Genomic DNA, 21,508 nt, shown 5'->3' with positions numbered 1-21,508 from the left:
AATAAGGTCCTTTCGAGCCTTTTCTCCTCCATTATTAAGTTCCATCCAGGATCAGGTATTGCATTTGTCACTGTCTATGTTTATTTTTTTAACCATGAATTATTATTTATAAATGATTTACTTGAGCGTAAAGAATAATGTCTAATTCATCTTTATGTACTTGTAATGCGTAGCACAAATTAGATACTCTAACAGTATCTGTTAAAACAAGTAAATAAGTGAATGACTGAGGATGTGAAAAAGGGAATCAAGCTCCTGAATAAAATTCAGTTTTATGAGGGAAGAAGTACCCAAGGACCTTAATTCCCTCCACATGCTAACTCCCACGGACGCAATTAAAAACTACTTCAGGGAAGCGGCCTTAGCTCAATGGATAGAGCGTCCACCTACCACATGGGAGGTCCGTGATTCAAACCCAGGACCTCCTTGACCCATGTGGAGCTGGCCCACGTGCAGTGCTGATGCACGCAAGGAGTGCCGTGCCACGCAGGGGTGTCCCCACATAGGGAAGCCCCACACACAAGGAGTGTGCCCCATAAGGAGAGCTGCCCAGCATGAAAGAAAGTGCAGCCTGCCCAGGAGTGGCTCCACACACATGGAGAGCTGACACAACAAGATGATGCAACCAAAAGAGACACAGATTCCCGTGCCTCTGACAAGAATAGAAGCAGACACAAAAGAACACACAGCGAACGGACACAGAGAGCAGACAACTGGGGGGGAGGGGGAGAAGAGAGAGAAATAAATATAAAATAAACAAATCTTTAAAAAAATTATAAATAAATATAAAAACAACCTTCAGCAAAGTTAGAAGGACCTAATAATTCTGAGACCAAAGTTCTTTGTTCTGCTGAAACTAGTATTTTCCAACCAGGAATTATCTTTACTAACTAAAACTAAATAAATTATTTAACTAAATAAAAAAGGGCACAAGCCATCTTGAAAAATATGTTTTAGAATAGGTTTCCACATCTGGGAGGGGAACCTTGGGTATCAGCCAGACGGACTCAGACTAGCACTTCACACAAACAGAGCCTTCTCCTCGCTAAGGGCACCAGTCATCCTAAACCCGGCCGTCGATGCCAAAATTCCCGCACTCTCATAAACAGGAAATAAGCGGCCTTGCCACATCAGAGCTGGCCCTAAAACTCCTTCCCCTGGTGGAAAGCTGCATAATGGACACACTCATTCCCGAGAGCAATTCACTCCAAAGAGCAAATTTGCGCCTAAGTGGTTTCTGGTAGCTTGACACTCTACACTAACTCCAACATCAATTTAGAAAGAGCGATTCAAAACGGGGAGGGTGGGGGCACTGAAAAAGGACGTCCGGCCGCAGTTACCTGTCTGGTGAGCATTTGCTGGGCTTATATTTATATATATATATATTTTTCTCTTTAATTTTAAAAAAATATTACGTTAAAAAAATATGAGGTTCCCATATACTCCCAGCCCCTTCACCCCACTCCTCCCACATCAATAACCACTTTAGTCATTGTGGGACATTCATTGCATTTGGTAAATACATTTTGGGGCACTGCTGCACCACATGGATAGTGGTTTACATTGTAGTTTACACTCTTCCCCCAGTCCACCCAGTGGGCCATGGCAGGACATACAATGTCCAGCGTCTGTCCCTGCAGCACCACCCAGGACAACTCCAAGTCCTGAAAATGCCCCCACATCTCATCTCTTCTTCCCTCTCCCTACCTTCAGCAGCTACCATGGCCACTTTCTCCACATCAATACTACAATTTCTTCCATTACTAATCACAATAGTTACATGGTAAAATATCAGTAAGTCTACTCTAGTCCATACTCTATTCCTCCATCCTGTGGACCCTGGGATGGTGATGTCCACTCCACCTCTACTTTGAGAGGGGGCTTGGATTCCACATGGATGATGGATGCATTCTTCTGCTTGCAGTTGTAGGCACCCTTGGCTCCCTGGTATGGTGGTTGACCTTCTTCACCACCCTGTTAGGTGGCTGGGGTAAGTCCAATAAACCAGAGGGTAGGAGTTGCAAGTCTGTTTAGGTTCAGGGCCTGGCTGTCACATGGACAGTCCAGAGATTCAGGTCTCCTGAGTATATTCTCCAAACAGGAGCGGGAATGTGGGTCTTTTCTATTTTGCCTCCTGGTGAATGTACACCCAATTCTAACAAGGCGGCATTAATTGCTACTTATGGATGGAGGTTGTATTAAAGATACGAGTTCATGATATCACGAGACTGTTCTGGAACTCTGTCCCCAGGGAGGCTAAGAGCTGGTGGAATTTTTCAAAAGACGACACACACTAGAAAAGGGATTTCCATACTCAAATTATAGAAACTCAGCACAGACAAGTCCGGCAGGGCCAACCCCATCAATGGTGGCCTTGTTTTCTCAAAAACAGCGCTGGCCTCCCTGGGGGAACTCCAGTGCTAAGTTAATTCTCTGTGAAAAGCCCTTACAGATGACATTTCCTCTCCAGTCAAACCCAGCCCACGAACACCTCCCGTGTTTCTACCATGAATAATAGAAGAGAAACTCAAAAGCGTAACAGCCAGAATCCAATGGCCACTTCCGACTTGGGAAAGGAAGTGAATTCTAAGAGCTCATCAATGCTCTCTGCGTACCTGCCTCTGCTCTTCGCAGAGTCACAGAAATGCCGGAGGGAGCTCCTTGCCTCATAGTCTACTCAATTTAAGGACTAGGAGACGGTGTCCCGTGAGGGCGGGCTGAGGAACAAGTGACCATGAGAGGGTAACAGCTGACTGAGCAGGTAACAGCAGGCCATCGCCACCGCTACGGCTTGCTCAAGCTTTACACACGTTACCTCCCTGAATCCTTGGCCTGGAAGGGTTCAGAGAAGGTTAAGTCCCACCACTCAGGCCAGAGCCAGTATGAGGACCCCAGGGACCTCAAATCCTGATGAAGAGACTGAAGGTCACAGAAATTTCTGGATACCTGGCCCAAACCAAAAACAGACCAAAAGCGCCAAGCTTATGTAGCTTGCTCCCAGGACCCAGCCCAGTTTAAATGCCCAGTGCAGCAGGGAAATCATTCACCTTACGGGGAGGCACTAAACCAGGGTGCGACAAGGAGAAGTTGACAAGGAGCAGCAACAACGAGCAGCGACAACAAGAGAGCCATCTGGGGGGGATGTAATAGCAAAAACATTTTTCAGTCATTTAAATTCTTTCATTTATGTAACTCCAATTTTTTTTTTTTTAAAGAAAACAGGATGTATTAGTCAGCCAAGTAGTGGTGATGCAAAACACCAGAAATCTGCTGGGCATTATACAGGGTATTTATTTGGGGTAGGAGCTTACAGACACCAGGCCATAAAGCATAAGTTACTTCCCTCACCAAAGTCTATTTCCACGTGTTGGAGCAAGATGGCTGCCGATGTCTGTGAGGGTTCAGGCTTCCTGGGTTCCTCTGGGCTCAGCTCTTCTGTTTCCTCCACAAAGTCAGCTGTAGACTATCTCCCTAGGGCTCCAGCTTCAGCATCAAACTCCAGGATTAGAAACCCTCAACTCTGTCCTCTGCCTTTTATCTGTGAGCCCCACCCACCAAGGGGCGGGGACTCAACACCCTAATGACATGGCCCAATGAAAGCCCTAATCATAACTCAATCATGCCCAGGTACAGATTCCAAGCATAATCCAATATCTATTTCTGGAATTCATAACAATATCAAAGTGCTACACAGGACTACCGTTTTCTAACGCACTGCAAAAGCAAATCAAAGTAGTTTTCAATAAAGCGTGAAGCTGAAAAGAGGGAAGAGGAGGAAAACCATGTTCTCTGGGTTCCTGCTGGGTCAGGGCCGGGCTGGGCCGGTCGCAGGTGTTCAACTCTCCCGGCCCCATGGTGACCACTGGGCAGAGGGTTCGGGCCTTCTATTCTGGACGAGCAAATCATTGTTTGGGTTCCCTGAAAGCAGACTTGGGGAGCAGGACTTGGTACCATAGTTTCCCTGGGAGGTCACCCCAGAAAGCACAAGTGAGACAGTAGGGGGTGAGACCAGAAAGGAGGACAAGCCATGAAAGGTGTGATATGAGGGTGCTCTGGGCAGCCGGGGCTGGAGCCCACGGGCCCGAGGAGGTGCCCCAAGGGCCAGGAAGCTGGGTGCTTGCCCACTGACACCCACACATCCCAGGTCAAGGGCCACCCCTTAAGGTCCCACAGCCTTGGACCTGAAAAGCCTCCATTTCCTTCCCCACACCAGGCCCCCCTCAGAGCTTGCATGAAATGAAGGGTCCTCGTGGAACCGACAGACAAATGGGGGTGGTCTCTTTTTCTCTTTCTTCTTTCAATTTCCCACCTACCCACCTTTTACTTTGTCATCCCCCCACCTTAAAAGCTAATGGTCTTCCTTCTGAGACACTCCCAGGGGTTCAGAGGCCTTCACAGGCTACCCAACTTCCCCAAAAAGGAAAGAGGGCGAGGAAGCGGCTCACCTCGGCTGTTCTGTCTCGGACACAAACGTGTTACTGCGGGATGGTAACCCAGAGCCGAGGAGAAGGGCACAAGCAGTCAAACCCTGGCAGTGGGTGGCGGCGTGCCGCTGGGGACAGCCGTTTGCTCCCAGGGAACACCCAGGCACCCCCAAAGCAGGAGGCTGGCCGTCCCCTCCCAGTTCTTCAGGGAAAGGGAGTGAAGCTAAAGAGGACAGTTAGGGGGCAGTTCTGTCTCCGGACAGCCAAACCATCGTGTGCCCAGGTCTGCTGTCCTGGCTGACCATCCCAGGGACTCTCAAATGACGAGTACACAGCGCTCCAGCACAACAGAACCTTGTCTTTATGCTGTGAACTTGCAAAGACGTGCTCAACAAGCTGAACCGACATGCTTGATGCTTGGTGCACGTGCTTAGAGAGGGTACATTTGGCCCCCTTTGCGGCTCTCTATGTAAACCCATTACCCCAAGTACCCAAAGTAGTACAGATTCTGTAGTGATTTCTTATTTTAAAATACCATAGGGGGAAGTGGATTTGGCTCAACGGATAAGGCATTCGCCTACCACATGGGAGGTCCCCGGATCAAACCCCGGGCCTCCTTGACCCGTGTGGAGCTGGCCCATGCATAGTGCTGATGCGGGCAAAGAGTGCCGTGCCACGCAGGGGTGTCCCCCGTGTAGGGGAGCCCCATGCGCAAGGAGTGCGCCCTGTAAGGAGAGCCGCCTAGTGTGAAAGAAAGTGCAGCCTGCCCAGGAGTGGCACTGCACACATGGGGAGCTGACACAACAAGAAGGCACAACAAAAAGAGACACAGATTCCCAGTGCCACTGACAAGAATACAAGTGGACACAGAAGAACACACAGTGAATGGACACAGAGAGCAGACAAATGGGGGGCGGGGCAGGGAAGGGCAGAGAATAAAAAATAAATCTAAAAAAAAAAATACTATAGGAATACGACACAGGTAGTGAACGGATCCCTCAAGAAAAATGAATCAGACGGAGGGGCTTATAGGAAACACGCAGGCGGCTGCCAGCAGGCTCACAAACTGAGGGCCCTAATAGGGTCACGTAATTAATTAGTTCCATCATAATTTTTGTTTTATGACTCTCACTTTTATATACCAATAGTCCATTTAACGGTATTTTAAATTGGAACAAAGCCCAAGAGAGGACGAGAAAGCGTGCTACACCTTATTGAGTCACCAATCTTACAATCTGATTTTTTAATTCCAAGAATGACCTAATAAACCTGCTTTATGATCAAATCCATCCTGACAACGGCTCCTGGGTGTTTTTCATTCATTTTTGGAAACCATGCTGAGACTTCAAATGGAGACCCTGATTGCTGTAATTAAGTGTAAAAATTACTTTGTGCACTTCCCAGGACCAAGACCCCGGGCCCACTCTCCTGGGGAGTTGACCAGCTTCTTCCAGAGTGGGGAGAAGAGGAACTACAAGGTTTCCAGGATTAGCCAGAGCCTCTAATTTACTTGGCTGCAACATAGGAAATATGCATGAATGATAAGCTCAGAAATTCAGACCAATGATTTCTTCATATGGAAATTTTACCTTGGAAAAAAGAAACAACTGGCATACAGTTTTTCATTTGGAAGCTTTGAGAAAATTTTAAAATTCATGACCTACATTAAAAGTTTACAATTTATGGCAGAAGTAGAAGTTAATGAGAGAGCTAAAGAAGTGGACCGCGTCAACTACTTTACAAACCCAAAAGATTATTACAAAATGTCTCTGCCTTAGATTCGGCTGGAATTAAATCTTCCAGCCTTGGCATTGATGCTGATTTTTCATCCACCTTCAATCACAGAAGCAGTTGCAATATTAAAGGTTGCAGGTCGCTTCCCGACATTCTGCAATTTTAAAGAATGCCATTTTGGGCAAAAATAATTATTTTCTAGCTTCACGAAATTACTGTAATTACTAAAATGCATGGGATTCTGGTGAAATCTACTCAGTTGGTATCTGTACTCATCTCCTAATAAAGGAGAAAACGTTCTTTGAACGGATTAAATCATCGATGTTTGCAAGCCACATGAGAGCCTCAAAATATGATCCCAGCCAAGAAAAAGAAGACCCAAGCCTCACCGCTGGCCGTGTTCTTTTTAAAAGTGTTCAGGAACTCTTCCAGAAGTTGCGACTGGTTGGGAGGGGGCAGCAGACCCTTGTGGTCCATGGAGACGAGATCACTGTCCGACCAGGAGGCGAAGAGGGTCCCTCTCGCGTCCGGGGGCCGCGCCAGCAGCGTGAGCCCGACGCTCTTCTCGGAAAACAGGGCCTCCATCTGCTGGAGGTTCAGATCAGATACGGCTTCCCCGTTCAAGGTCATGATTTCGTTGCCCTTTCTTAGCCCTGAGAAGGGAGGGGAAACCAGAGGAAGGAGAAAAAAAAAAAAAAAAGGTTTCTGAGAAAAATACATTAAGAAGAAAGAAAGTGAAAAACTCACAGCGTGGGCTCTCAGGGCCGGTTGGTGAAGAAAGCACAATGTAATTTTTTTCTTTTTTTGCCTTTTTTAAAATTTTGTTTAAAAAAATTTTTTTTGGTCTTGTTTTGTACAAATGCGTACCACTTAGATGCCACTGACAACAAAACGATTTTGGCTCTTTCAAGGCTAGTAACAGGAGGATGGCTTTGGAAGAGACCCAGCCGGGGTCCATGCACAGGAACCTTCCCCCTTATCTGATGTTACGGGCCGTGGGAAGGCAGAGCGGCTTTATCTGGGTCTGACTGTCTGCCTCGCTCAGCCCCTCTTCCCCTCCTGTCTTCGCGTCTATATGTGAGCGCTCTGCATTCGACAGGCGCAGCCCTCAGCGCCGCAAGGCTTTCTATGTGCATCGCTATGTATACATATGCCTTCTCAGACTATTCAATTTTCCTTCTTTAAAATGCCAGGAGAAACAGTTTTCCTGCAAAAGGCAAGAAGGAAACTTCAACAGCAAGACTACATTCCAAAAGTAATAATAATAATAATAATAAGACTACTCCAAATAATAATAATAAAGATTACATTAAAAAATAACAGTAAAGACCACCGTCCGAAAATAATAAAGACCACATTCCAATAATAATAATAATACAAACTAATTCCAAAAAATAATAATAAAGACTACATTACAAAAAATAATAATGAAGACCACATTCCAATAATAATAATAAAGACTACATTCCAAAAAAATAATAAAGACTACATTCCAAAAAATAATAAAAACTACATTCCAAAAATAATAGACTACATTCCAAAAATAATAATTACTACATTTCAATAATAATAATAAATACTACACTCCAAAAATAATAACAATAATGACTACATTCCAAAAATACTACTACTACTAATAATAAAGACTATATTCCAAAAATAATAATAAAGACTACATTCCAATAATAATAATAATAAGGACTACATTCCAAAAATAATAAAGACTACATTCCAATAAAAATAATGATGATGATGACTACCTTCCAAAAATAATAATAAAGACTACATTTCAATCATAATAATAAAGACTACATTCCAAAAATAATAATAATGATAACGACTACATTCCAAAAATAACAACAGTATCAATACAGGCTACATCCCCAGGCCCCCGGGAGGACAGCCCGAGTCCCTGCGCACAGACCTTCCCCGTAGGCCAGGCCGTCGGGCAGGACGTCGCTGATGAACATCCGGCTGAGATGCTGGCGCTCGTTCACCTGGGCTGTCACCGCAAACCCTGGGAAGGGAAGGGAGAAACCAAACGAGTCCCGATTTGCCGCATCGGCTGCTGTCTCCAGCCCCAGTGGCCCTCAGGAGGGCGGTGGGGCGGGGAGTCGGAGTCACGACAGTTTCGAGAGCCCCCATGGAGCAGGGAAAGAGGAGCCCATCAGAGCCAAAGGCTGAAGACCCTGGAGTGCACAGTCTCATGCGGATTTGAGGCTAACTGCTTTTGTTCAAATAAATTAAATTTCGCTCAAGGCAATAAATGTTGAGCGAGAACCACAGGCGGGGTTGGGCAGTCTCAGAAGGTGGGACATTGGGGGGCCAGCGTGCTCACCCCCAGTGTAACTCCACGTAAACCCCAGGGGAGGTGCTGCCCCCCCAGGGGCCTTTCCCCAGCTAAGCTCCCCTCGGGCTCCCAAGTTGGGAGCTCATGCTGCCACAGGTTGGTTCCTGATCCTGGGAGATTTTGAACCTGGCAGACTGTGGTTCCCCCAAAAATATCTTTGCAAGTATCTTCACTCAGTCATTCATTTACCCAAATGCAAAGAGGTCAACATGCAAATGAAAAGCATACAAAGTGGAGTAAAGGCCAAGAAGCAGACCGACAAAATGCTAAGCAGGTTTCACAGGAAAAACCAACATGTCATTTGGTGCAGAACATTATCACATATTAGGGAATAAGGAACCAATTATAAAAAGGTAGCTTTTGACATAATGTAAATAATAACTAGGATTTTATCAACTTGAATCATTTTAAGGAAAATAATTCATATCAGTACATTTAACAATATAAGTTATAGTCTTTTATGGAGATATCTATCAATCATTATCTAATTATTGATTTCCAATGGTAAAAGATATAATAAAAGAAAGATACAAGGGGAATGGATGTAACTAAAGTGGTTGAGCACCTGCTTCCTACATACAAGGTCTCAGGTTTGATCCCCAGTATCTCCTTAAAACAATCAAATGAAAAAACCAACTCTCATTGGGGAGTGGATGTAGCTCAGTAGTTGAGTACCTGCTTCCCATGTACGAGATCCTAGGTTCAATCCCTGGTACTGCCCCCCAAAAAAATACATATGAAATTTAAGACACTAGCATAGTTCATAAACAGCTTTGAGCTGAGTTTAAACATGGACAAATAGAAATGCAAGAAATAAAAACTCTGAAGTGTTTTCAGTGGTGCTGACCCATAATTGTTAAACTCAGAGAAGGGAGAATTCAGACAAGGTTTCTTCAAGAAAGTCACATTTTCAGTTCTTGAAAGGTCAGTAGTACTGACATAAGCAGAGAGGAGGGCTTGATGGAGAGGGGTGACGAAAGGTATAACTCCAGGTGGGAAAGTAAACTACGAGCAAAGACACTGGAGATGAAAAGAACGGACATACAAATCATCAGTTATTAGAACAGCACCTGGCACAGTAAATTCATTGCAAGTGATTTCTTGTCAATTTTTATATCCATGCCTTTTAACTACTTGGCAATTTTCCCAAATAGTCACACATATCTTTTTAGCCTACTAATAAAAAGAAATCAAAGTGAAGAGAAAAGAAATTCAGAGCTTCTGTCACTTTTTTTTTTTTTTGGAAAATACAGATGTAAAGGGAAAAAAAAAGTTAGGTTCAAAGATTTGGGGAATAAACAGGCAAGGCTGAAAAAGACAATCCTCTGACATGGGTTTTCCTTCTGCTTACCAAAGTCAGACATGCTTCCCGTCTTAGTAAGCTGAACATCATAAACATTGAGTGGAAAGACTTCTATTTCATCATAAACCTATAAAAGGTGAAAACAACACAGATAGAACGGTATCTTCAGAAATGAGTTTGACACTTTTTTCATAATAATACAGGAAAACTGCTAGCAAGCTACCCTTGATGGAGATTGTTTTTCCAAACTGGATGCCAAACTTATTCAAAATTTACCCCCAAGTGACAGTTTTAATCAGAAGGCACAGGACGTGGGCCAAATTCCCCTTCTAAAGCCAATGCCCACTTGCCTGATCTTGCATAAACTCATATGGGGCAGGAATACAGAACTCGGTGTTTTCATCCACAAATTTTCGAAGTTGTAGGCCATAGTGGTTGGGTTCCAACTGCCTCATCTAGAAAGAAAAAAAGTTTAGATTTTTAAGAGTTCTTTCCAAACCCATTGTTCAGTAGGATCATTAAAAACAGAAGTAGAAATTTCTAAACGAAATATGTACCGTATTTAGTTTGCTGAGTTTAAATCAAGGTAAGAGTTCAAACATAAATGCACAGGAAAGAAGAGCAGGGCCAAATTATTTTTAAAAAGGCTTTCTCTAAATGATACGGCTTCTCACTAAAGGCAAGAGATGCATTTTTAAGAAATTATAGAATATATCTGATATTTACTATCTCAGCACATGGTATCTCTTTACATATCTTGACTAAGTTGTCTCCATGACTAGAGACATTTGTAAAATATGAATAATCTATGCTACAAGCTCCAGAATTAGGAATTTCCTATTCCAAAAAGCTTTCAAGAAGAAAATGCACAAATACACATATTCTTTCTCTCTCTCAGTAAGAAATCTGAGTTTAAACTGACCCACCACTTCCAACACCCTCTACCACTTAGAAAATTTACTATTTATCATTTAATAACTAGTAGATATGGGACTAACAGGTACAGAACAATGTTCCTGGCTGTCTGGTACAAGCCTCATATCCTGGAGTAAAAGCAGACAGAGTCTGTAAGAATCTAAGCTACTTATATAAATCTATAGTATCCCAAGGCTTCAAGTCAAAAGTGACAAAAAAGACTAAAATTTAACGTTGTCCACATCTAGCAAATGTACATGGTCAAGAGTCCCTAAACCTCCACGTGCCTTTTTTCACCATTTCCTCTTCGATTGCATTCTCTGAAAACTTAAAAAATATTTAAGCTCTTCTCTGCCACCTGGTGGTCTATAGCCCTCCGCTCTGCCGTTGCTGAGAATATTTCCTCTTTAAGGATTACCAGAAATTTCCTTTTCAGATTAGAAGTAAAAGCCAATAGGTCTACTGGATGAAACATCATCCCCACACATCAATCTCCATGAAGAACTGTGACTGGCACCAGGTTATGACTGCTTTTTCATCTAGAGAAACTTGGCAAAACAAATTGAATCAAACTACTTCCGTATTGATGCCACCTTTTTCTAGAGCACCACCTCTGGATTACCTGAATAGCAACAGACATCACTATTCTAGATATAAAGGCACATATGGAATTTCAGGAGCTCGGTCAGCTCAGATTCCTCTTGAAGGCAAGAGGCCATGACCTAAAAACGGGTTCTTCTTAAGGGACTGCAGAGCAGAAGGCTAATTAATAAATATGTTAATTAACAAACAGGTTGATACGTTCCCTGGGGTAGAACATGTAAAAGGATAAGCAGCGCAGCATGAACCATTATTTCCATTCGGAAGTATATTTCTGCAACAAAATCCATTACCTTGCAGGCCAATGCCAAAACGTCTTCTACTCTGTGATCTGGCTTGATCGTAACGGTGACTCCTTGATGATCAGGAAAGTGGACGTAGCTCTGGATTTCCACTGCTGAGCCATAGAGATGCAGAAGATCATCGACCTGGTTTTAGACGCCAAAAGAAAACGCCAGCGGATTTGGCAAATGAAGGAAACGGCTTCGCGTACGTCATATCACACAGCGACCTGTTGCCCTCCTCCCAGGTCCAGGCTTTCTGCATGCGCTTGACACGCACGCCTCAGGCACACCTGAGGTGCAGGGAGATTAGGTGGGAGTCTGCGGCTCCTCACCTGCATTCAATCCACCGAGGTGCTTTGCTCTTAGGCCACCTTCGAGCCCAGTCTCCCACAAAGGGCCTGCCCATGACCCACCTGTACTGCTGTGGAATCTTAGGTTGAGAAGGGACTGTGAAACCCACACCTAAGCCACAATCCCTTCCCAGTTTCCCAGGGAATGCCAGACATGCATTTGTCCACCTCCCAGGCTACGGCCACGCATCTGTGTCCTAACCTGAACTCGCTCACCGAACCCAAGCACGATTCTCCGCTCGGTTGTTTTAAAAGCACCCCCTAAACCTGGGGAGAGCTTTTCTGTATCCTTCAATCATTTCACATATAGATGCTCTTTAAAAACCATCCTTTCCTAAAACCTATTTTAAACGGCATCATCAAGGAATTCCATGATCTCATGCTAATATGTACTTATATAACGCATGACAAAATAGTTAACGCTTATTAAGCAACTCGGGGAGATTCTAGCATTAGCCTGGCAGTAAAGACAAGATTTCAGGATTTGAATCACAAGCCCTGCTGCCCAAGTCATAAAGTTCACCATCATCCAGCTCCTCGTCTGTAAAAGGGCATGTTACTGACACAATTCCTGAAGCTTACTAATTAGCAATGCAATTTTTTGTGAGCAAAGGAGAAGTATGAGAAACCCCTTACAAAGGAAAAACTGCTACAGATTCAATACTCTTACATCATTAGACCCCACTCACGATATGTTAAAGTTTCCACGGGTGAGTGATTTTTCTTTGACTTTCAGGCATTAAGACCCAGAGCAAAAGATCATCCTGGACAGGATTAAGAAACTAGAATAGAGACATAAAAGAAACGCCAAAGAGTAGGTGTAGGTGGAGCAAGGGAAGAAGAGTCCATCTGTCCACGTCCTCCTGTTTAACACGTGGGCTCCACTCGGAAACTCGGGATCACGGATCTGTCCCTTTCAACACGTCTTCCCAAAGTGAACAGCCCCTGGCTTGTCAGGGCAAAAGAAAGGAGAAGGTGCCTGCAGCCGAGGATGCTGGGAACCGTGGACCCCCATCTCCTGCAGGGTCCTACATCCCACAGACCACGTTCTCACCCTGGTTCCACTTCCCGGGTGAGTCTGATCACCTTGGCGCAGCCCCACCTCCCAGAACGCGCGTTGAGGAGCGAACCAGAGCGCCAGCAGAGGGCGCCGAGGAGCGGGAAAGCACAAGAGCGAGGCGGACCGTGAGGGATGGGGAGCATCTTTAGAACAAAGCAGGAAAAGATGTGACAAGGGTGGGCAGGTGGGGTGGGACTCGAGGAGCACAAACTCACAACGGGCTCGGCTGCTTTCCCACCCCATCCCACCCTCTGCCAACAGACGGTATCAAATGGGCAAACGGGCTCTTGACTTGCCTTCAGCTCTCTCCCTCCCTCGCTACAACCCTATCGAATGGGGATGGAAAAGGAGGCTCAGGACGTTTTGGAAACCGGCCACAGGTCACACAGCAGTAACCATGGTACTGCTGCAGGGCTTTGAACCCTGAAACCTGGCCCCAGCCTGTGCTCATGTCCACTATGCTATACAGAAATATCAGCCTGGCAGTTACCTTCCCACGACTCGGATCTGACCAGACTCCCCGAGTTTTCTTCACCATTCTACTGGCAACAGTACATTCTAGTTTAATAGAATGGTTCACCTGACACCCCCTGGGATGGCGAAACTCATGTGTCAACCTGGCCAGGGGATGGTGTGCATTTGTTTGGTCAAACAAACACTGGCCTGATCACTACTGTGAGGATATTTCATGGATCTAAGTCATCAGTCAGTTGACTGCATCTATGGTTGACTGCATCTACAATCAACAAAGGAGATTGCCTTCAGCGAGGAGGGAAGTCTCAATCCGTTGAAAGCCTTCAAGGGAGACGTGATGATTTCAGCGGTCGGAAGAGAGAATTTCCATCTCTGCTTCAGCAACCAGCTTCTCCTGGGGAGTTCACCAAAACCTTCATTGGAGTTCCCAACTTGAGGCGTTGCCCTGCAGAATATGGACTTGCCCATCCCCAGTCACGTGAGCCAATTCCTAAATAAACCTCCTGATATTTACATGTATCTAACCTGTCAATTCCATTTCCCTGGACAACCCTGCCTGTGAGGCTCCCCTCTCCTGCCTCCAGACCCTTCCTCATTTCAAGGCCCCTGCCTCCCTTCCCGCAGCTCCCGTGCAGAAACCGCCCACGTGCACACCCTTTGCCGCCACGTCAGGTGCCACGCCGTTTGTCTTTCCTGGTTGCACTTAGCAAACCCCTGCTCGCCTGGCGGTCATTTCAGGCTTGCTCCCCTGACCTCCCGCTAGGCCATAAAGTGAGTGCCAGCGGCCTCCCTTTCAGTCCTCTTCAGCCCTTAACACACAGCATCCAAAAGACACCCAACGCGTGGGTGCTGAACCAGAAGTAGCTAGAAACAGAGTCACATCGAGGCCTGCACGGCAAAGCTTCCATTTTCAGTGTCTTATTCAAAAGCGTTTACACAGTTTCACGTTCTTAACACTCCCTAAAAGTAGGAAGCATCAAGAAGAGAAACTAATGGAAGATCGTCAGCAGGGAGGGGTTCTGGGGAAGAGAAAAAGTGTGTAGGTGACCTGAGATGGAGGGACAAAAAACATTCACATAATATTCAAGGTTATAAGCCTCTCTGCCTACATCCGCGCTCCGGAGTCGTTTTCTGAGTCTAGACTTGGTTGACTACGACCTAGTGAACGAGAGAATGAAAGGAGAGAAGACGCCTCTACCAGGCCAGGCCCTGAACGATTCAGAGGTCCCTCGGTCAAAAGCCCTGAGCAATTGTTTTAGTGTGTGACACACCCCCGCACACTCATGTGTGTGTGCATTTAAAGAAAGGCAGCATCTGGGCTTCTCAACGGAACCATCAAGGCTGCAGAATCCCTTAATTCCAGAAAAAGAAGGGTTTCCCTGGGCTATTGTAAGCTTTTCCCATCGATGTTGATGTCAGTCTTCAAGAAGGCCTGATAATACCCATGTTGGAAACACAGGGGCTTCATTCTCAACAGGCCAGATAAAATACTCTCTCCAAAACATCGGTTTCCTGGGGCGACGACGGCAGAACTCTGGTGAGCCTGAGAGCCACTGAGTGTCCACTTCAGATGGCCTGTCTAAGGCAGGGAGACTGGATAACAAAGCAGACCATGCGGTGGAAGACTGACTGTGCGTCACGGGACAAACACGAGAGTGTTCTCTCCTGAACTGTAACAACTGGGCGGTGCTAGGACACGGTGTCACTAACAGGGGGTGTAGGAAAAAGTGCAACAAGTGGACGCCATGGGCCAGCGTAATGGTCTGCCTGTGCTCTTTCATAACCCGTAACAAATGTTCCCCAACAACGTAAGGAGGGGGATGTACGGGAACTCTGCACATTACACATCATTGTTTGGTAAGCTCACAACTCCTGTCATAAAAAAATGGAAAAAAATCCTAAATAGCAAAAGGGAAAAAAAAAAGAAATGGAAACTCTTGAAGATAAGCCCCAAAAATTACTGCACCTGGAGAATTCTTTTTCCAAGCTTGCCCTTTCCAAGGCGCTATTATAGATTACTCTTGGACCCAAGAGTAATTCCAGGACTGGCTACTCCATCAGGGTGGCTGCACACCCTCCACCTCCCCTTAGAAAAGTCCGTTCCAACTAGCCTGGGTCAAGATTCCAACTGCCGGGAGAACACAAACCAAGGTCACGATCGTGCAACAGGTCCCCGAACCCCAGCCCCATCAGGTGGCCGGTGACAACGAGCTCCGGTGGCTTTGCATTTACAAGGTGTTCCCGGGCCACCAGACCCATAGAGGAATGGCACCCTGAGGTGCAGAAACTGTCAAGGGTGCCAGCAAGCTGGGAGAGCTCTGTGGGGCCCAGGCGCACTGTGGCTGTACGAGGCCCAAGCACCGAGACTCAGCAACAGACATGGCCACGGGTGGCTGCATGTGGCCACCACCTCTGGGAGCCATGGGGGCTGTGGCCACCTAGAACACCGCGCAGCCGGCTCCGACTCGCCAGCCGCGACACGGGGACAACGACCCTGACCGCGGCGACAGCTGCTACCACGGCGATGAACCGACGACACGCGCCAACCGCCTTCACCCTCCTGGCGTGGCACCATCTCCGGAAGCCCACGTTACGGCTAGTCCATCCACGGAAGCCACGTGCCACATCGCTCAGGCCCAGAGTGCGCCTTCCACGGAGGACGCTTCCGGATCGAGCAGCTCGTGATTGCTCCTGGGCTCACTGTGGCAAAGGAGCAGCAATGCCACGAGCTGGCTGTCACGGACGGCCATCACCGAAAGCCCACGAACAAGTGAGAGGAGACGTCAGCGAGGACTCCCGTGGCCCCTGATTTTCTTAACAGCAGCCGAGCGTCACAGAGGGTAAAGCGTTCATTTCCTCCTTGGACGGATGCCCAAGCATCGGATGACACGAGAGGAAAAGAGAGACATATCTGTGTGCCTACGCACGTATATGTCCATGTGATGACGAAGGTTCCCGTACAAGTGTTCTCTTTAAACGGTGACTGTCTATGGTAAACTGTTTCATTCAGTTTTTCCCCTTAAGAAACCAACATTACCAAAAAAAAAATAGAAACCAGCACTGGGGTATTTTCCCCCGTTCGGAGCCAATGATGAGGTGACAATGCCTCATTCACTGGTGGCCACAGAAAGCTGGGACACCCCAACCTGGTTTTCCAGGACAGAGGCCAACGCCCTGGGGCCACCGCGGTCCCCACAACGAAGCTTCAGGGGTCACCGCTGCCCCGGGCCCCAGAGGGGGATTTGTGGTCCCGTCTCTGTGACAAACACCTCCCTTCCAATGCTGTACGGGCTCATTATTACTCATCGAGAAGTGAGTTGTGAAAAGCTTTCATTTTTGGCTAGCCAAGGTGTCCTTAAAACACACTCACATAAGACTGGCTTCATCCCAACCCCAACAGATTTCAAGATCGGGGTGACTCACGGCTGGACTGGGAACACGAGGCGCCAATTAGAGCAGAATATTTAAAAACGCCCTGCCTTCCGTCAGGAATGAGTGCCCCTCTGTGCTACACACATGGACATAATATTCTTGCTGTTACAAAAATAGATGGTTTGTGTAAATTAAAAATATTCTCCAAGAGTGATTAGCGGAAGAACACTGGAAACAGAGAATAATTATTATTCAGCCAGGGACAGGCAGAACTGTAAGTCCCAAAGATATGAAAAACAAAATTATACCCTTAGGTCTATCTGCCGTTTGAGCCGAACATATTTGTCTGAGGATGGCAGTAGAGAAATACTAGCCATACCGCTAAAATACGCCTATAAACGAACGATTTTTCCAGTGTCCCTACACCAGCAGTAATGCTTAGTTCAAATAAACAGGGACAGATGTTTCGCTACATATGCTTTTTTAAAAAAGATACAATAATTCGGACACCTTGGGGAGGTGATGGAAATTGTCTATTAAATCTCAAGAAGATCATTTGGTAATCCCAGCCTGATTCAAAAGCAAGAAGCTTAATTTTCACCATCAATGGCTCTTTTAGCAAATTTATTTTCAAAGTCCAACATAAGCTCTGTTATAGAAAGTGTTTCCACGACATAATGCCTTAACTTTCAGAGTAAGAATTCTAAAACATTATTTAGTGCTGGAAAAGATACAATCTTAAAATGAGGGGCTTTTATTGCAGATTTCTTCCTAAGCATTAAAGGACTATATCTATTATCTCTAAGTAGCAGGCAAATTTATTTAGTAATTATTATATATTTGGCAGTATGCTAGGATTGGGACTACACACATAATCATAAGAGACACAAAAATTCTACAGAGCAAGGTTCCTAGGTCACAAGCTAGCCTAGAAACATAACACAGACATCTGAAAAGAGGTCCAAGAACATGAGGTAGCACACACTAAAAACCAGACAAATAATGGGGATCCAATAAAAATACCGATTAAAATCCCCGAAGGAAGGTACGATTGGACCTGGATTTTGAAACAGGCTTTGAACATGTATAGAACCGATTTATTATGGAAAGCCCACCATTTTGATAGCACCATTTATTAAAACAAAGGCTGGGCTCCAGAGTTGGTCAAATGTAGCTAAAGGAGAGCCTGAATCACAGGAGAAGCTCCAGTACCAGGGCCCCCTGGTACACGCCACATCGTGCCATAACCCACACTTTCACAGCCTCTTGATCCCTTGGGGATGGGAGGTGATAGGACTGGGACTTTGAGCAGAGGGTTCCCCAGCCCATTCTGAGCTCATCCAGCAAGGAGCAGGTTCAACAATAACCGTGGTGGACCACGTAGGCGTGGCGAGGTAGCCGGGCAGACCTCACATGGTGGCACTAGAGTTGGCCATCTGGGTTGACTGTCTTAGTGTCACTGGAAAGTTTCTTATTCACCTCCCTTGGACCTCTCACAGTGTCTTACACTCCACCATTCCTCACGTTTTTCAAACTAAATTCCAAATTCCCTGAACTATGCTAATTAATTTATGAAATAACTCTGCCTGCTTCTCCAAAGGCATGTACAGTTTGCCTAAGCCTATTAAAATCAGGTTTCAGCCTCCACAAATAGCTCAGGGCAAGATTTGTTGGAAATGAAACCCAAGATGAAATGATTTGGTAGAGGGGAGCTGAGATCAAGACCCTAAAACACAGCTTAGTGTAGAACGTGTAGGTCTAAGACACAAAAAGAAGAGGCACAAGCACGTCCAAACCATCTTCACGTATTCCAGAACTCCAGTTAGAGATAGTTCTGAGGGTCTTTTCAACCAGCGGCAAATATGGTGATGCTCTGTTGTGCTCTGCTCCATGGAGGCCACTGGAGATACCAAGTTTGTTGATACACAGCGTGACAGTTTGAAGCTTGTGTGAATCCCAGGAAAGATCGTGTTCTTAGAACTAATCCATTTCTGTGGGTGTGGGACCCTTTTGACTGCATTAGAGTCCATTAAGGGAACTTTTGATTAGATCATTTTAGGGCCTTTGATTGGACTACATCTGTGAGACGTGACCCAGGTTGGGTCTTAGAACCCTTGCTAGAGTCTTATAAACATGGAGAACTCAAAGAGGAGGCAGACAGAGAAAAACAGCTGCCGTTTTACCCTGCCAAAGGGAGAGAAGATTCCACCATCACCTACAGCTGCAGAAAGACTAAGGAAGACAGAGAAACCCCAAGAGACAGAGAGAGAGTCCAGAGGCTAGAGCCAGTGGAGCAGCCAAGAGAGAGACTGGCAGACCTGCCATTTTGCCTTGTCACATGGCAGGAGTCCAGGATCCAGCAGCTGACCTTTGGATAGCTAGCATCTCAGATGATGCCTTGATTTGGACATTTTTGCAGTCTCAGATCTGTGAGATTTTACCCCAAATAAATTCCCATTTCTGGTACTTTGCCTTAGCAGTCTCTTTAGCAAATGTACTATCAGTGTTAAGCTCCCTGAGAACCGTGAAAGGAAATGCAATTTTGGATTCACTAAATGCTCAATGTGACTGAGTGCTGCAGAAGACCAGTTAAGCATCAATGAAAGATGCTATTACGACTTTAGGCTGGCCATGTCCCTAATTTTAAGATAAAGTTATTATGAACTTGGACACCTCCAAAAACACTTGGCATTCAGAGATTGTCTCTCGTTTCCAAACAGGGACCATTTTAATTTTAAATTCATTTTCAATGGATTCACATAAGGATTCTGAAGTAGTATCCCCCACTTAGAATTTTGAGTCATTAATGTAAAACAAGATGGCTGCCATCTGTGGCCAAATACACCTCACTGGAGTTATTGGAGTTTTGAAGTAGTTGAGTTCCAGAAAATCCATTGCTGCTACTTGAATCAAATATCTGATTGATAGAGGGGAAACCAGATAAATGAAATGGTTCTGCAATGTTCACCTGGCAGCTAACCAACCTTCTTTAGTATTTAAACACTTGAGTTCTGTAATATTCAAAAGTTACTCCTATCAGTTTGTCCTATTTACTATTCTAACACATTTAAAGTGTTAAGTTGAAAGAAAAAAGTTGTTTTTATCCTCCCATATATTTATATATTTTACTTTTCTGTGATGTCATTTATTATTCAAGTCATCCTGAATCTTCTTGATGTTGCTTATAATCATTTGGAAAGATGTGGAACAGAATTCACAGTTGAGTTGGAAAGGCTACGAAAATCAAACAAAGGATTATTTTTTAATGTGCATAGACTAAATATTGAAAAGAAATATAGCTCAATATTAAAACTCATTGTGTTTGGGTAGAGGGACTAGGAAAATTTTCCTTTACTTTTTCTAACTTCTTTTTTCTAGATTTTGTAGTAGAATAATTTTTTTTAAAAAAAGGTCATTTAAATATTAAGATTTCCCTGCTAAGTCAACTCCATTCAGGTACCTAAATACTGACACTGTAATTAGTCTTCATACTTTTTTAAAACAAAAAAAAATGTCTCAACCAAAGTCTTTTGTTTATCAAAAAACCTTAGTTTGAGAACATTTAAACCCCAAATGCTGGAATGAAATTATATTAGGCTCACACAAAATTAGCTAAATGTCTAAAACAAAGGGAAAACAAGCAAATTACCAAGTGTCATTTAATTATATAGAACTATTTTTATTAAAATCAGAATTGGCCTTAAGACTTTCTTAAATTTATAGAAATTCAATTCAAGCACAGACTCATGCAGAGAGTGCTAGACCTCTCTTTCAGGATCACGCCTAACTGCAACAGAGCATGCTCCATTTAACCCCGCCTTCCCCAAACTGGACTGGCCCACATCATCGTTAACCATGCCACTCAGCTGCCTTCCCCAAACTGGACTGGCCCACATCATCCTTAACCATGCCACTCAGCTGCCTTCCCCAAACTGGACTGGCCCATATCATCGCACCCTATCCTTAGCCACACCCCTAAGCCCGCCTTCCCCAGATGTTATAAAACACCAGGGCCCATTTTGTTTGGGTAGACTGAGCTGAGGCTTGCCTCCAGTCTCCTTGCTGGCCCACTACGCAATAAATCCTTTTCTCGAGCTAGAGGAAAAAAGTGTGCATCCAGCATTAGTCAATACCTTATAGTAGACTGCAATCTATAATGAAGCAGCCCTCATTTAGAACCAACAAATGGTTATTCTTTACACTTAAATTACGCGTGGATCCACAATTTTAAAATGGGACAGTCTTTCCACTGTATAGGCGTATATGAAAAGCAGGGCCCGTAACAGGGCTTTCCTGTCTTCTCATTGGTTTTCAGTCCACCAACCATTCCCCTTACCTGCCTTGCCTCCAGCACCTTAACTGTTTCGGGTGTTGACAGGTCAAAGTTGACACTGTCATTGTATTCACCTAATTCACAAAACAATCAAATATCTACATAAAAATTGGAAAATAAAGCTTCATGAAATGTGGGTCTCTGTTCCAGGTTATATTGAAAGCCTCTTCAGAATAATAGCAAGCTTGTTAAAAAGGAAAACAAAACAAAACCAAAAAAAACCTTCTTTGGATGTTTCCCTATTCATTTATATTATCAAGTTAATATTATATTAATATAATGGTAATTATATTTTATTAGCAGATTATG

At 44.9% G+C, this 21,508-nt stretch overlaps 1 protein-coding gene across 2 annotated transcripts in view; it reads right to left on the bottom strand.

Moving 5' to 3' along the window:
* TIAM2 (TIAM Rac1 associated GEF 2) overlaps window positions 1-21,508 on the bottom strand; it is a 165,111-nt gene that overhangs the window by 55,415 nt on the left and 88,188 nt on the right. For both annotated transcript variants that reach the window (XM_058289731.2, XM_058289730.1), the window contains exons 9-13: window positions 11,620-11,754; window positions 10,162-10,266; window positions 9,860-9,938; window positions 8,083-8,175; window positions 6,548-6,811 (exon numbers count right to left, since the gene is read on the bottom strand). In XM_058289731.2, coding sequence (XP_058145714.1) covers window positions 6,548-6,811; window positions 8,083-8,175; window positions 9,860-9,938; window positions 10,162-10,266; window positions 11,620-11,754 — 676 coding nt within the window. The remainder of the gene's footprint in view (window positions 1-6,547; window positions 6,812-8,082; window positions 8,176-9,859; window positions 9,939-10,161; window positions 10,267-11,619; window positions 11,755-21,508) is intronic.

Source organism: Dasypus novemcinctus, chromosome 28, assembly GCF_030445035.2.
Source record: "Dasypus novemcinctus isolate mDasNov1 chromosome 28, mDasNov1.1.hap2, whole genome shotgun sequence".
Taxonomy (NCBI): domain Eukaryota; kingdom Metazoa; phylum Chordata; class Mammalia; order Cingulata; family Dasypodidae; genus Dasypus; species Dasypus novemcinctus.
This window is presented reverse-complemented; position numbering and strand designations above follow the sequence as displayed.